Source organism: Ictidomys tridecemlineatus, chromosome 8, assembly GCF_052094955.1.
Source record: "Ictidomys tridecemlineatus isolate mIctTri1 chromosome 8, mIctTri1.hap1, whole genome shotgun sequence".
In the NCBI taxonomy this organism is placed as follows: Eukaryota; Metazoa; Chordata; class Mammalia; order Rodentia; family Sciuridae; genus Ictidomys; species Ictidomys tridecemlineatus.
The window spans coordinates 33,259,728-33,274,912 of record NC_135484.1 but is presented as its reverse complement, the minus strand read 5'-3'; the positions used below and the strand labels follow the sequence as shown (position 1 = coordinate 33,274,912).

The window sequence follows — 15,185 nt, the reverse complement described above, 5'->3', positions numbered from 1 at the left end:
GTGAAGGGGGCGAGTCAAGGGGTAGAAGCTCAAAGCCGTGCTACTACAAGGACACAAGAGGCTGTAGGTGACTAAGGGGCTTAGCTCCTTCCCATGGACCACAGAATGCTGCGTGCAAGGCAGGGTAGAGAAGCAGCCCATGAACTCCCTCTTGGCATGGGTGGACGTACAGGTGGGAACAGTCCCGCCCTTTCTGAGAGAGTGTGTTTCCCAGAGTTGCCAATCTCTTCTCAGTGCAGAGACTCTGTAGTCTCCAAGGGAAGTCAGATTAGTTGTAAATCTTATGTATCAATACATTCTAATTGAAAAAATACTAATGTATAAAATTAAAAAAAAAAGGGCATCATTTGTTTTGCCTCTTTCTTCTCACTGCACTTCCAGAAGAAATCATTGTTATTGTAAATGTTTTGGCAAATTTTCATTAAGCTTTTTTTTTTTTTAGTATGAATTTACGTAGTAAACTTATATTTGTAAGTGTATACATAAATGCATATGTGTAAGTGCATATTTTAGGGCTGGAGTTGTGGCTCAGTGGCAGAGCGTCTGCCTCACACATGTGAGGCACTGGGTTTGATACTCAGCACCACATAAAAATAAATAAATAAAATAAGGGTATTGTGTCCACCTGCAATGAAAAGTATTTTAAAAAATAAATGTGTACTTTATACATATATATGTATGTATATACACACAGCCAAAGATACTTAAGTACACACACAGACTCCCACACGTATAATTTTATCAAAAACAAACTCATCCTATATAATTTGTTTGCCAATTAAAGCTTAACAGTGTGTCTTAGAGATCTTTCCATGACAATAACTGTACAACTGCCTCATTCTTTTGGAATTAATTGCTCTGACTGTGTACTCTGGTCTCAGGCTTGTTGGATGGATTTCTGCAGGACACATATGTGCTCCTGGAGTAGTTAGAGGTCTGGCGTGTTTGGGAGTTCCACTTGGAACTCATCTACTGGTGCTTGGGAAAAGAACATTGAGGGGCTGAATCTTATAGGAGCCCAGGATAGACTATTACCCAAGACAGGTCCCATAAATCCAGAATATCCTTCATTGTGGCTGTGTAGGCAGATGTACAGTGAGGGTTACATTGTGAGTTCTTACTAGCATTGCATGGAACCTGTCTAGCCTAAGTATGAACTGGAAGCAGCTTTTCTTTCTTTTAGCCCAGGTGCTGGTAGAGAGGATTCAGGTGACTTCTCTCTGTGTCTCCTCTGTCCTTGCCCTGTAATATGCAGAGTAGGAGCCTCTACCTTGGGTCCTGCTTGAGCTGGGTCCAGTTTGCTGGTCTGGTTTCAGCCCTGCCAGCTCACCATGGTGATTTGTGCTGGTACATTTCAGGGAATGGAGAGAAGATATTTTGTATTTGTGGAAAATTATTCTTCACCCCATATCCCTGTGCTTCTAATGGTACCAGAAATGTGGCCAGAACATCAGCTCTTTGCAATATTGCCTTTAGATTTTGTAATTTGTGTAGTTGTTTTTGTTGCTGTTAATGAGGGTGGCTTGATGAACGTAGGCTATTTCGTACCTTGATGTCCTTGTTAATTAGTTTTTGTATGTGTACTTTTTTTCTTTAATTACTCAACCTGAGTTCCTGTTTCAGGTTTGTGGATACCGAATAAAGCTTCACTTTGATGGATATTCTGATTGTTATGACTTCTGGGTAAATGCAGATGCTCTGGATATTCATCCAGTTGGGTGGTGTGAGAAAACTGGCCATAAACTTCATCCTCCAAAAGGTATCATCACTTTTTGTTTCATATTTTAAAATCAGTAAGTACCTATTTGTTTAGATGTTATCAGATAAGTAAAATGCTCAATCTCCTCTTCTGAGGCAATGTTAACTTTAATAAAATTATGAAAATTAAGGCAAGGATGGTTTTCCTTTGGTGATTTGGTAATATCCTTACTTCAGAAGCCTTGAATTGTCATTTTTGTGATGATAAGCTAAAAAGATCTTACCTGCTTTATTAATATTTCTTCAACTTCCCACTTGTCCCTATAATATTCCCCCAAAATAGAATAGGTGAGGAAAAAAATAAAATCCATTACAGCCTCAAGTCTGTACTGCTGAGGATTCTAACTGAATTCTGATGGAAACAGCTTGATGATCAAGAAAAGTGCACATAGGTGTAAAATGTATTTGCTTCCTTACACATTTTCTTTGTAGCCACCTCTATTCATTTAGAATTGAAAAAGATTATCAAAACTTATTGAAACTAAACACAGCTCATGTCTCAAAATGCAGTTATAAATTATGAATTAAATTTTATTTATTGAAAAAAATTGTGCAAATGCTTGAATTTGGCATGTTGAAGTTACAGATAAAAGTCGGACTGGAAAAGTTAAGTGCAAAATGTTTTGATATTTTACTAATCTGTTCATATGTGCTTTTACTGTAGGATACAAAGAGGAAGAATTTAATTGGCAGACCTATCTTAAGACATGTAAAGCCCAAGCTGCTCCTAAGTCATTATTTGAAAATCAGAATATAGTAAGTATATCCAGAATACTTTTTCTTTCAAAGGAAGTGATTTTTGAGAGTCTTATAAGATAAATTACAAGTGATAACAAGGAGCTATCATAAATTTTATTGCCTTGGTAAATAGAATTCTCTTATCATTACTAAACTTTAAAATTAACTTAAAATCTTCATGAATAAATATTATGTCATAGCCATATTAAGGTTGTCTTATTATTGAGTGATAGTAGGCAACATAGTTCAAATCCAGGTGTAATATTTTAAAGATGCATACAAAGTGGATTACTTTATTGTTGCCATCATTTAATTAATTAGAAGTGGTGTTCAGATGGGATTCATATGGTGAGATGACTATAGCCCTGTTTGGGTTTGCACGCAGGAGGTCACTGGAGTCTATGAAGTACTTCACTGTGGTTTACAGCTTTATTTAAATGTAACAGAAGCAAGGCAGGATATGTGCATTTTTACTACATCTTGACCTATATTCCCATTTCTCATTCCGTTTCTTTTCTGCATCTTTGAGAAGCCTGGAATCTTGAGAGGCTCTTTTCTTTCCCAAGTTCTTCTCTAATCAGAAAGTGCAGAAGGCAAATCAAAATATCATCTTTACAACATACATGACCTATTTCTGCAGACAAATGAACTTCTTGATCCTAGCCCCAGAATTTAAGGGATTTACTGCCCTTCTCTACCTGCTAGGGCCAGGGAACACTGGACTCTCTGGCAGAGTAGAAGCTGTGCACCCTGTAGCCCAGCTTCCCCTCCTTCCCATATGCACCTGCTCGGTAACAGTGAGTTGCAGTGTGGAGAGTGGCAGTCATTTTTCATGAACAGAGTTCACTCCAAATAGAAATAAACATTGGGAGCTTGGAAAAACCCTCCATTTGGGAAATGACATTAACCAGTTGGTTTGAAGGCATCAGGCTAATGGATGAAATATTCTCTGATTAAATTGAATAAAAGCCAGGTTGAATTAGAGAAATTAAGATATATGAGAAAGTGAATGTGTGGGAATGTGAGTGTGTGTTTAGAGATCTAATAGAGATAATGGGCTAGGTTATTATTTTATAACATTCTAATTGAGAAGATAGCTTAATTGCTGAAATGTAAACACTGCTTTGTCAGTAGGTTTTCGGTTAAGACTTACCCCTGGGAGGAAGGTCAGTTGGGTGGAAACTCGGCAGCCTGCTATCTCTGCTCCGAGTTCCTAATCCCTGTCTGGTTCTCTGATGATTTCAGGCAGGGATTTGATTAACTGTGCTGACCTGTCCTATTACATTCTGTGCATTGCTAGCATACAACTTAATCTCAGGTTGTGAGTTTGATATCCAAGAGGCAACTGATTTTTTTATTTCTAGATTCTCTACCTCAGAATAGTCAAATATAAGTTCATAACACTGATAAATAATTGCAGGACTAAAATGGGTATTAAAAATTTCTGTGTACTATTTGTACTTGCTCCTTTAATTCGTATAGAATTTTCTCTAACATTTTTCAGATATATAACTATCTATATTTTTATAACAATCCCTGTATAATTATAGTAAGATGAGAAATAATATTTATTTTGCTTAGTTAGAATAATACCTGTATACTTCAATCTGAATAGAAAGGGTTCTTTAGAAGGCTAAAAAAAAAAAAAAAATCCAAAACAACAACAACAAAAACCTTTGCAATTGACATAATTGACATCTGAGTACCCTATTCTGAGATTATGATATTTTTCTCATAAAAGATTATAAGAGATGTTTTCATATTACTGTCCCTCAAGCACTAACTCATATTGAATTTTATTTCAAGTCTAAGATGACTGATAATCTATAGATTTCCTTAAATTACCAGCTATTTTGAATGACTGTCTTTACATTAACAGTCATTTCATTTGCTGCTGTTGTAGCATTAAATAAAAGTTGTAATAATCTGCAGCCTTTCATATATGAAGATGACCTACTTTCTGTAGAGTACTCTTTTGGGAGCTCTCAAAAGTGGGAGTGAATTTGTACTGACTCATGCACATTTTTAACTTGATTAAGTAAGTGCATATTTTGTGTGAAATAACTTTTGTTGTTAAGTCTGTAATCAAGGAAAAGAAAGCCAAAATGGGAACTATATGATGAATAAAACTTGCTTGCCTAGCGTGGTCTTCTAACTAAGGTACCAAAACACATGTTAAAATTAATTATTCTGCTAGGCTGTGGATGTTGTAGTTTTGAGGCTCAGAAAGTTAATTGGGTGTAACCATAGAGGGTATTTTTTAATTGTCTTTTTGTGGGGGAGGGGAATGATCCTGCTGTGAAACCAGCTCATGATTTTAAAATTATGTGAATATAGAGATAGATGCTGGGCCTTTGAGCAGGGTTGCAGAGTGTGCAGGTCTTGGCTGTTGTTAAGTGTGTGCTTGTCTATAATTAAATCTGCATGTTTCCATAGACAGTGATCCCATCAGGCTTTCGAGTTGGAATGAAGCTTGAGGCTGTAGACAAAAAGAATCCTGCGTTCATCTGTGTTGCTACGGTAACAGATATGGTGGACAATCGTTTCCTGGTACATTTTGACAACTGGGATGAGAGCTATGACTATTGGTGAGACATTTTCCATTAATGTGTGCTTTTTAAAATGCAGTGTTTATCCACATTAACTAGGTGCACAGTTTGAAAACAGTAACAAGGCAAAGCTTATAACAAAGCCAACAGTGCTCTGCCCCACTCTTTCCTAGTTCAGATTTTTCAGTTTTCACTTGCTCCATATTGCATGTATTTCTAAATAACATCTTTCAATGCTATTTCATGATTTTATTTTAGTTGACTTCCTGCCATGAAAGTGAAATCCATAACCACCCCCCACATTCCCAGTGTAACGTGTGTGTGCACATACAGACTCACATATTCCCCTTCATCTGAGTGTCTTCTGTCATTTTTTTTTTTAGGAATTTATTTTAATTTTCCATATTTTCATACCTGGTAGCTAATTTCACCATTCATAATAGCTGAATGCAGCTGCATTAATTGATGAACATTGTTTTAATCCTTACCATTTTTAGATATACTGTAAAAGGCAAAGACAACATATTCTAAAATTATGTGATTGGAAAATAGTTGTAGTAAAGCATTCATATTTCATTTATTTATTTATTAATTCATTGATTTATTTATTGATGTACTAGGGATTGAACTCTGGGCCACACACAGACTAAGCAGACATCCTACCACTGAACTGTATTCCCAGCCCCTTTTATTTTGAGTCAATTAGTGGGACTTAATAAGTGGGTCTCACTAAGCTGCTGATGCCGGCCTTGAACTTGCAATTCTTCTGCTTCAGCTTCCCAGGTAGTTGGCATTACAAGTGTGTACCCCCACACCTGACAAGCCATCAAACTGTAATTAAACAGTCAAAGGTTTTTTCTATACCCAACTCATGTTCATTGGTTGCTAGAATTCAGTTTCCTGGTTAAAGTCATTTTTGAAGTCTTCAGTTCTATCTAGAGAACCCTGGAAATGAGAATATTTTAGAGAAGTGACAAAAGTGTTTGTAAAATTTGGCTAATGTTATAGTATCAAGTGAACATTAAGTTATATCAATATGGCCAAGATTCTGGGAAGCTCATTTCTTGACCTTACTTTTAATGTGCACATATTTAAATATTCAATAGACCCATCAATGAACTTTCATTACTCTTCCTACTGAATTCTTAGATATTTATCTTGAATTGTTTTAAGAAAGAAGAGAGTGAATTTAAATTTATTTGCTATTCAGATTTTTTAAATGCTTTCTATTATATGTTTACTTTTTACAGAATTTTTGTAAACTCAGGGAGACAAGTCATTCCATGATTATATGTTAGAGTCAAATCCTTTAGAATATTTTGGTTGTTTTCCCTTATGTTTTTCTTTCAAAAGCATAATTTTGCCTCATGTGATGTTTTATTCAGTTTGTGACAAAAAATTTATTGAAATATATTCATATAAAAAACAATTAGCTGGGCATAGTGGTGCACACCTGTAATCCGGAGTATGATGAGTTCAAAGCCAGCCTCAGCAACGGCTAGATGCTAAGCAACTCAGTGAACTCTGCTTCTAAGTAAAATACCAAATAGGACTGGGTATGGGCCTCAGTGGTTGAGTGCCTGGTACCCCCCCACCAAAGTTCCTCCTGAATGTCTTTTACTTAATACCAGCAATTGCCAACTTATGTCCAGTGTCGTTTCCTCTGTAACCCTGCTGTTAAAAACCCAACTCTAAGATTGTTTTCAAGCCAATTCCAGATAACATAGGTTTTGATGTGTGAATAATTCAGTTGGTGTTGAAAGATGAATTTTTAAAAAATTTTTTATGTAATAGCTATAATGTCACTAATGTACTCAAACATTTCTCCCAGTTTTGTCTTGGTATCTTATTAGTATTTGGATTTTTTTTTTTAATTTTAGGGTGAAATAAGGCATATTCTTTATACTTGCTTTGATGTTTTCTTGATCTCTTTTTATTGATAGCTCCCTATTCCATTATTTTTTTTTTTACTTTTTAATCTTTATTGAATTGTTTTGTTCTGTTGAGTCTCCCACAATATGGGTTTGCTTATTTGTCATACCATGTTTTTCTGTTCTTCATATTTCCTGAAAATTGTTGTTTTTTTTTCATTTAAGATTGTTTATATCTATTTTGGGTAAATAGATGAGAAAAATTTAATTGTAGAAATAGCCTGACCTGCCGTAGGTCAAACATATTTTACTGCTCCTGTTTGGTGGTCTGTGAAGATGCAGTTCTAGATCCAGTCCTTTTAGTAATAAATGATACTAAATTACTGGAATTTGTTGAAATGGGGAGTTTGTTTTCCTTTTTATTTTTTTAAATTTTTATTTTGTAGTGCTGGGGTTCAAACCCTAGGCTTTGTGCATTCTAAGCAAGCTCTTGTCCCTGAGCTACATTTCCAGCCCTTGTTTTGTTTTTAAAGTTCTGATTCACTTTGGGAGAATTTTTATTTTCAAGATTTTGTGTGGTTTAAACAAAATGGATGAATATTAGTTTATTTTTATGCTCATAAGTATTGTTCTGTTTTAAAGGTACTATATACATTGCTTATTTGATAGACAATATATTGCCTTTCAAATTGGTCTTGGAAAAAAAATAACAAAAAAAATCTAAAAGAATTTGTCACACTCATTTTTCTTAGTGTCAAATGCCTAGGGAACAAACAGAAAGGATCCTGGAATTTTTTTAGAAAAAGTAAAGAAAAAGACTGTTCTAACTCTGATTTTACACTTTTGTAAACATAAACGAATGTAATTATTTTAAGGATGGAATGTTTTTTGGGATTACTTATACTTTTGACTATTGACATGAAATCATATATTGTTAATTGTCAAAAGAATACTGTATGTTCTCTTCCTTAACATTCAGTTAAGGCACACTGAAAATTACTTAAGCACACTGGAATTTCTCCAGTTTTATTAAATATTATGTTCTTTGATCTTTGAATTTTGGAATGGTTTTTATCTGCATAAACTACATTGGTGTGTAATTGAAGTTACAGATTGGCTTGCCTTTCTCAATTCGAAATACTTTTGAAATGAGATTTTCTTCCTCCTTTGATTTGGATAGTAATCTTGTTTCTTTTTGTATTCAAGTGGGAATCAGAAAACATAGATAGTCTATGTACATTTGTTTATGTGATATTGCATGTTTGGTTGTAATAAAGTATTTCTTCCTTCAAAGGAGGAAGATGATAAAAATGTGTTTTGTCCCAGGGGTAGAATGTTGTTCTTCCGTAAATGACTTAACTATTCTAAGCTTTAGTTTCCTCTAAAGAAAAGAGGGAATTAATATTAATACCTATTTCATCCTGTGTGGTGGGAATTAAAAAAAGTTTTAGGAGCAGAAACAAATTTGCAAAAGAGTGAAGAGATTGTAATAAAGGAAGTCAGAGAAGTTTGGTGCTGAAGTCAGAAAAGGATTATTGCTTAAGGGGACTCTTCCTGCACACAGGGTGTTTTGAGCGTGGTTGTTTGGCAGAGGGAGGTCATGGACCACTGTGCAAGGGGCAAGTGGAGGTATCTGAGATTGTGGAGACACCAATAATTTTTGTCTCTCTCAGCCTGGAAGGAAGAAATAAAAGGAAAGTTGGAAATCTGTGTGATGAGATGACATCCTCTTCATCTTTTCCAGATCACTGCATTAGAGATATTCACCTTGAAGCAATTAATTAATATTTACAGCAGCTACTGTGGGGAATGGGCTTGGTCAAATTAGGGATGGAAAGGAGAAAGAGGTGACTGAACCTGATGAGTTTTGGGGTTCAGTGGTACAGCAGAGAGTGAAGGAGGCCCTGAAGAGTTAGCATATGATGAGGAGCCCGAAGAGTCTGGTCCTGGTTAGTAAGTTGGCAGAGTCATGCTCTGGGTTTAAGGAGTGGGAGAGGCCAAGTGTCCTGCATTTCTTCAAAGAACCTAAATCATTATTGCTTAAATGAGGATACTTTGATGTTTTCTTTAAGCGATTGTCTTTTTATATATATTTTCATTTTTTTAGTTATAGACGGACACAGTATTTTATTTTTACGTGGTGCTGAGGATCAAACCCAGTGTCTTACGCGTGGTAGGAAAGCACTCTACCTCTGAGCCACAATCCCAACCCTAAGCAAGTGTCTTAAAATGTTCTTGCTTGACCTATGCCTAGATCTGTTAAGTTCTGAATGTATGCATTATCTTTGTTTAACTTTTGGCTGTGGCTAATAAAACCAGGGTGTCTTGGATGCCGTGACACATGCCTATAATCTCAGTGACTCAGGAAGCTGAAGTAAGAGGATTGAAAGTTTGAGGCCAGCCTCAGCAACTTAGTGAGGCTCTCAGCTACTTAGCAAGACTTTGTCTTTAAATAAAAATCAAAAAGGACTGGGGAGTAGCTTGCACCCTTGGGTTTAATCCCTAGTACCAAAAATGAATGAGTGAAATAAACAAAATAAAAGGAGGATCTCTTTTTTTTCCAACTCAAGGGCTTGGTGAAGTCACTTAGCTTCTTTACATTTCCATAAATGGTCTTCATTTCTGTTCACTTTATCCTTCCACAATAAACATAGATTTTTTATGGATTTTTTATTCATATAATTATTTGCCCTTTTAATTATCTACTAGTCTACATCTGATTGACTCTTAACAGTCTTCATTAATAATCTGCCTGTACTTTAATTTTTAAAAAATTCTTTCATGATATACACAAAACCCTAAGATAGAGGGGTACAGAGATCAATGATGTGCTGAACTTTTCACCACTGGTTGTTCCTTTTCTTTTCTTTTTTTGGTGACAGTTCTGCCTTTGAACACTAGGTGGGACTAAGAGATGACTTGTTTTGCAGTGGGCTTCACAGCCTCTCACTTTTGAATGAAGTGTTGTTTGCTACTGGGAGTGTTTAAGTAAAATAGGTAAAAGTGGGCCTATTTTTATATTCTCTATTGAGATGGCTTTCTTGTTTTAAAATAACTTTGATCAACATATAGATAGTAAGATCTTGTATAACACTGAGGTAGTACAGGAGTGAGTGGCCATAATAGCTCATGGTATTTTCCTTAATTATTATTTAAAGAGAAAAACCAATAAAATAAAAACAGAGTTATTAATATTTAATGTTCTTTAAAGGAATCTTCCTGAGTCTGGTAGATAATTTTTAAAAAGTACTCTACATTTGTATTAGAGTGAGAAGGAAAGAATCAGACAGTTGTTATATATTTATTATTTTTTCATTTTTATTGAATCCATATGTAAATTAGCATCCTTTTTTAGAGTAAAGACAATTTGTCATTAGTAATAATCCATAACCAAAGTGAATATTTACAAAAACATTAGGGTAGCTGGAAATAAAGCCCCATAACCCTGTTTATGTAGCTCATAACAATGCAGCTACATTGAAATATATTTTATGAAAATGTAAGAAATATAGTGATTACCATATGAATTTGGCATTGACCTAGCAGTATTTGTTTTTCTTGCATATTCCTAAAATAATGATATACACACTTATAATATATAAAGAAAAATGGCCATCTGTGGAAGGGGAAGGTATGAGACAATGTAAGAATAAAGGAAGAAAGGAAGAAACATCTAACTGTAAAATTCAAGGTATATTTTACTGAAGTAAGTGCTGGAAAAAAATCAGCATGCTATAGTGGTTATGTCAACTCATCATGTTCTACTGCACAAGGCTGCATCCTCTGGAAGGTTGGTTTGTAGGTGGGACTATATACTGACCTCATTTACTCTGAACAAGTCCTTTGTGTTTCAGTACTCATTAGACTTGCTTATTTGCTGGAAACTCTAACCATTGCTGCCCTTCTGGCTTTCTACCTTCTGGTTTCCCATCTGAAGGATGGTGTTGAGACTTCCAGATCACTCAGAATAAATACAGCCTGGAGAATAGAGGAAGACTGGGCTCCTTGGCATCCTTTAGACCAACATTTCCCAAACTGATATTCATACTTTGCTTAACAAAGCAGTCTTTCATCATTAACTGTCTTTAGGAAATGCTACATTTAAACAATTCAAAACTAGTTTCTTTATAGAATAACTTCATAGTCTTTAGTATGCTCATGTGAATGTAAATCTCTGAGAAGTATTATGTTGTGTCACATGGTCAAAATATTTAAGTATGAAAAAATATGTATTTTAACTTAAGGATACCTATCATCTTTGAGAACACACCTGGGGAACTATCATAACCACTTTTCAAAAACATATTGTGACATTACCTTTAGGTGCCTATGCATTCTGTAATATTATTGTGTCTATATCCCCTTATGAAGATAGCCTTCATTTCCTTATACTGTATTTGCCTGGCAAAATCCCAAACCTAGTAGGATCCAGCTTTCTGCCCACTTTATTCCTGTAGGGGAGCAGTTCAATAAACCTGGAGAAAGACACATGGCACACTGACTGGTCGACTTGCTATTGGTGGCTGCCAACCTCAAGTGAGCTAGGAGTCCTGTCCTGTCCTTGTCTATTTTTCCCAAACTACTAAATTTCATTCTCCCTTTTCCCTGCTTCAGACTTCTCACATCTTCTTCCTATCCTCCCTCTTTCTTGATACCTTGATTCCTATTTCATTGGGAAGGAAAAAAACAAAAAAAGCAGAGGAGACTTCTTCATGGCAGCACCTCTCATTTCCACCCATAGATTGACTGTGGGTGACATGCCTTGCTCTCAGGGACGGGACTCTCCTCTCAGGGACTGGTTTCCATCTCCTCTCACTGAGTCACTTCTCTCTTCTTCATCAGTCGATAACCTTCTCTGTTGAATTATTTCTACCAGTGCACATGTAAGAGAAGGGTTTTTGTTTGTTTTAATACTCATTGTATCCCTAGCATCTAAAACAATGTCCTGTTAAGGAATTTGCTAGGCATGTACTTCTTGCCTAAATCAGGTAATTATTTTTTCATCTCGTTAAGCACATTTTTATTTTCAAGTAGTTTTAAACATAAAAAGGTTTGTGAAATAGTATAAAGAATTCCCCAAAATACCTCACCCATCTTCCCCTAAGTTCACAACTCAAACAGTAAAGCAAAACTTCTCTTTTCCTCTTTAGTGATTAATTTCTCAGCTTTCTTTTATGACAGAATCCCTTAAACACATTTTCTTTATGTCCATCTCCATTGTCTTTTCTTCCATTTTCCCTTAAACCCAGTTTGTTCAGTATTTTGCTATTTTCCATTCCCAATTTCACCAAAACAGCCCTTGTCAAGGATACTAATGACTTTTACATTGAAGACTTCAGTGATCAATTCTTGTTTCTTCTGCTCTTTGGTCTGTCAGCAGCATGTGACCCATTTGATTTCATTCTTTTCTTTTTTTTCTCCCCTTACTTACCATCAGTTCTGCGTGGACTTTGCCTCCTACTCTGCTTACTCTCTAGATGTCTTAGCTCTGCTTGTGGTATTAAATATGATCTCAGATACAGGTGACTCCCAAACTTGTATTTTTGCAAGGGCCTTGATATTGCCCTTGAACTGCAGGGTTTGTGATCATTATCTATTTGACATCTTTTATTATCTGTCAGACATGTCAGTAACAGAATTCCTCATTCAACACTTGGAACACCAGTGATTGTGCCTGCTGTCTCCCTCATCCTCCGAAAACAGAAGCTATTTTCCTGTTGTGCGTTCCCAGAGCCTTATGATGTCTCAGCTTCTTCAGTGGACTCACATTCTACATTAAATCCATTAGTAAATCCTTTGGGTTCTCTCTTTAAATATATGTCTAAAATATGATCACTTCTTGGCTAGCACGCCTGTGGCCCAGGCTACCATGATCAACTCCTGCAGTCGCCTTCTGACCACCAGAGTGGTTTACTGTCTTTGTGGAAGTCAGAAAAATTTGAAACATGCACCAGGTTAAGCTTCTTCTCTGCCTAAAAACTCTAGTTTACTCCCAGTAAAATCCTAGTCCTAATGTGGCTTGAAGGCCCTTCCTGTCTGACATCGTATTCTGTTGTCCTGCTTCCCTCAGTCTGCTCCTTCCTATTCCTGATATAACCCTGCCAGGTTCCCACTCCACAACCTTTGGACTTGCTGTCTTTTCTGTCCAGTATAGTTTTCCTTCATATATGTTTAAGTGGCTCAGTTCTCTTTATCTCTGGCATACTTGTAGTATCTAGTATAGTACTAGCACTATGTAAAAAGTTGCTATACTGTTCTGTTTAGAAAAATTTTTTAAAAGGTCTAAAGCCGTGAGAATGATATATAAGAGGAAAGGAGGGGTAAGACAAGATAATACAAATGGAAGAAACGATTTACAGTAGAAGGGGTAGAGAGAGAAAAGGGGAGGGGAGGGGAGGGGAGGGGGGATAGTAGAGAATAGGACTGACAGCAGAATACATCAGACACTAGAAAAGCAATATGTCAATCAATGGAAGGGTAACTGATGTGATACAGCAATTTATATACGGGGTAAAGTTGGGAGTTCATAACCCACTTGAATCAAACTGTGAAAGATGATGTATTAAGAACTGTGTAATGTTTTGAACGACCAACAATAAAAAAAAAAAGTGAGAAGCTCACAAATTGGATTAAAAAATAAATAAAAACCTAAAGGCAAAAAAAAAAAAAAAAAAAAGGTCTAAAGCCTGCATATGTTCAGTCTAGGTGAACCATTACCAATTGAGCCACACTTTCAGTTGTGGTTGGCTGACTGTGGACGTGGAGCCCAGTGGTAACAAGGGCCAACTGTATAGATACTTTGGTGGCACAACTCTATGTAGACATAAAATGTAGTCAAGGAGTCAATTATGTAAGTGCAGAAGTGTTCCTTTTATGTAGCCTAGTCAAAACAGGTTCCAAGTAAGACACCACATGAGCAAAGACTTGAAGGGTTTGAAGAAAAAGAGATAAAGTACACAGGAGGGTAGACATGGAAGTTGTATGTGAATGCTGTGCCATTGTATATGTGGACACCTGTAGGGATCCTGGAACCAATTTCCTGAAGATACAGAGGGACAACTGTATTTTGTTTGTTTATTTGTTGTCTCTTCTTGCTATGCTGCAAATGCCGTGAGAGCAGCAAGTTTTAATCTGTTTTATTTGCCACACTTTCCTCAGATTCTGTACAGTGCCTGGCACATAATCGACACTCAATATTTGAATGAGGAAGTGTGCACGTGAATGGGTGAAGCATATTGCATGTTGAGGTGGGGAATACATAGAAAAAGTATGGTTAGGAGGAAGTCTGATGTACATTTATATATAGATAGAAAGGCTCTGGAAGAATACATATGTGGCTGCAGTAAAGATAACAGAGAGGAGAAGAAAGAGGTGAGGAAAGAAACAGCATGTTCTAGTATCTGGCCTCTGCCATTCTAATGGGTAATAGAAATAGCATGTGGTTGACTGTGATTGAGCTTCCCAACTTTGAACATATGCTGTGAAATAATTTTAGCTTTCTTGTGTGCACATGGTCTTAAGTTTATTTATTTTTCTACATAATGGAAATTCCGAATTTTAATGTTACCTTTGTAATGTTTTAATGTTATCTTTGAAGTTTCAGTAAATAACAAAATTAGTGGGGCAAAGAAAACCTCATGGTGTCAAAAGCATATGCTATTTGCTAAAATCTACTTGGTATCGATGTATTGGAAGAGCAAAAGATTTTTAGTCCAGCAATTTGTTTTCAAATATGACCATAATAAGCAGAACTCTGTAAAGTGTTCAGAATCTCTAACCTTTTTTTAAAAAAAAATTCTGCTATTATTTGTGAGTTTATCTAATTACATTTTTTTGAATTTATGTAACCTACAGGTGTGAAGCATCTAGTCCCCACATTCATCCCGTTGGTTGGTGTAAAGAACATAGAAGGACCCTTATTACTCCACCAGGTTTGTGTTTGTCTAGTATCATTCATACACCTCAGGAGTCAGCAAACCTTTTCTGGAAAGGGCCAGGCAGTACATATTTTTAAGTTTTCGTGCTGTAGAGTCTGTCACAACTTCTCAACTCAATGGTAGCACAAAAGCAGCCACAGGTTATAATAGTGAACAAGTGTGGTTGTGCTGTAGTCGCACAGTGTTTGTAAAACATGCAGCAAGCTTAGCTCACTGACCCCTGAGGTCCCTTCAAGTAGGTGAAGCATTGGCTAAGTTTGTATCAGTCTCAGTTTTTTTGTCTTCTTTGGAAATATAAGTTGTGCTTTCAAGGAACTATCATTTTTAACTTG

The 15,185-nt window shown here is 36.1% G+C and overlaps 1 protein-coding gene across 18 annotated transcripts in view; it reads left to right on the top strand.

The window, feature by feature from the left end:
* The window catches only part of L3mbtl3 (L3MBTL histone methyl-lysine binding protein 3), a 110,840-nt gene that overhangs the window by 44,098 nt on the left and 51,557 nt on the right, over positions 1-15,185 (top strand). For all 18 annotated transcript variants that reach the window (XM_078019173.1, XM_078019177.1, XM_078019178.1 and 15 more), the window contains 4 exons: positions 1,624-1,759; positions 2,423-2,514; positions 4,933-5,084; positions 14,771-14,847. In XM_078019173.1, the coding sequence (XP_077875299.1) occupies positions 1,624-1,759; positions 2,423-2,514; positions 4,933-5,084; positions 14,771-14,847 (457 nt within the window). The remainder of the gene's footprint in view (positions 1-1,623; positions 1,760-2,422; positions 2,515-4,932; positions 5,085-14,770; positions 14,848-15,185) is intronic.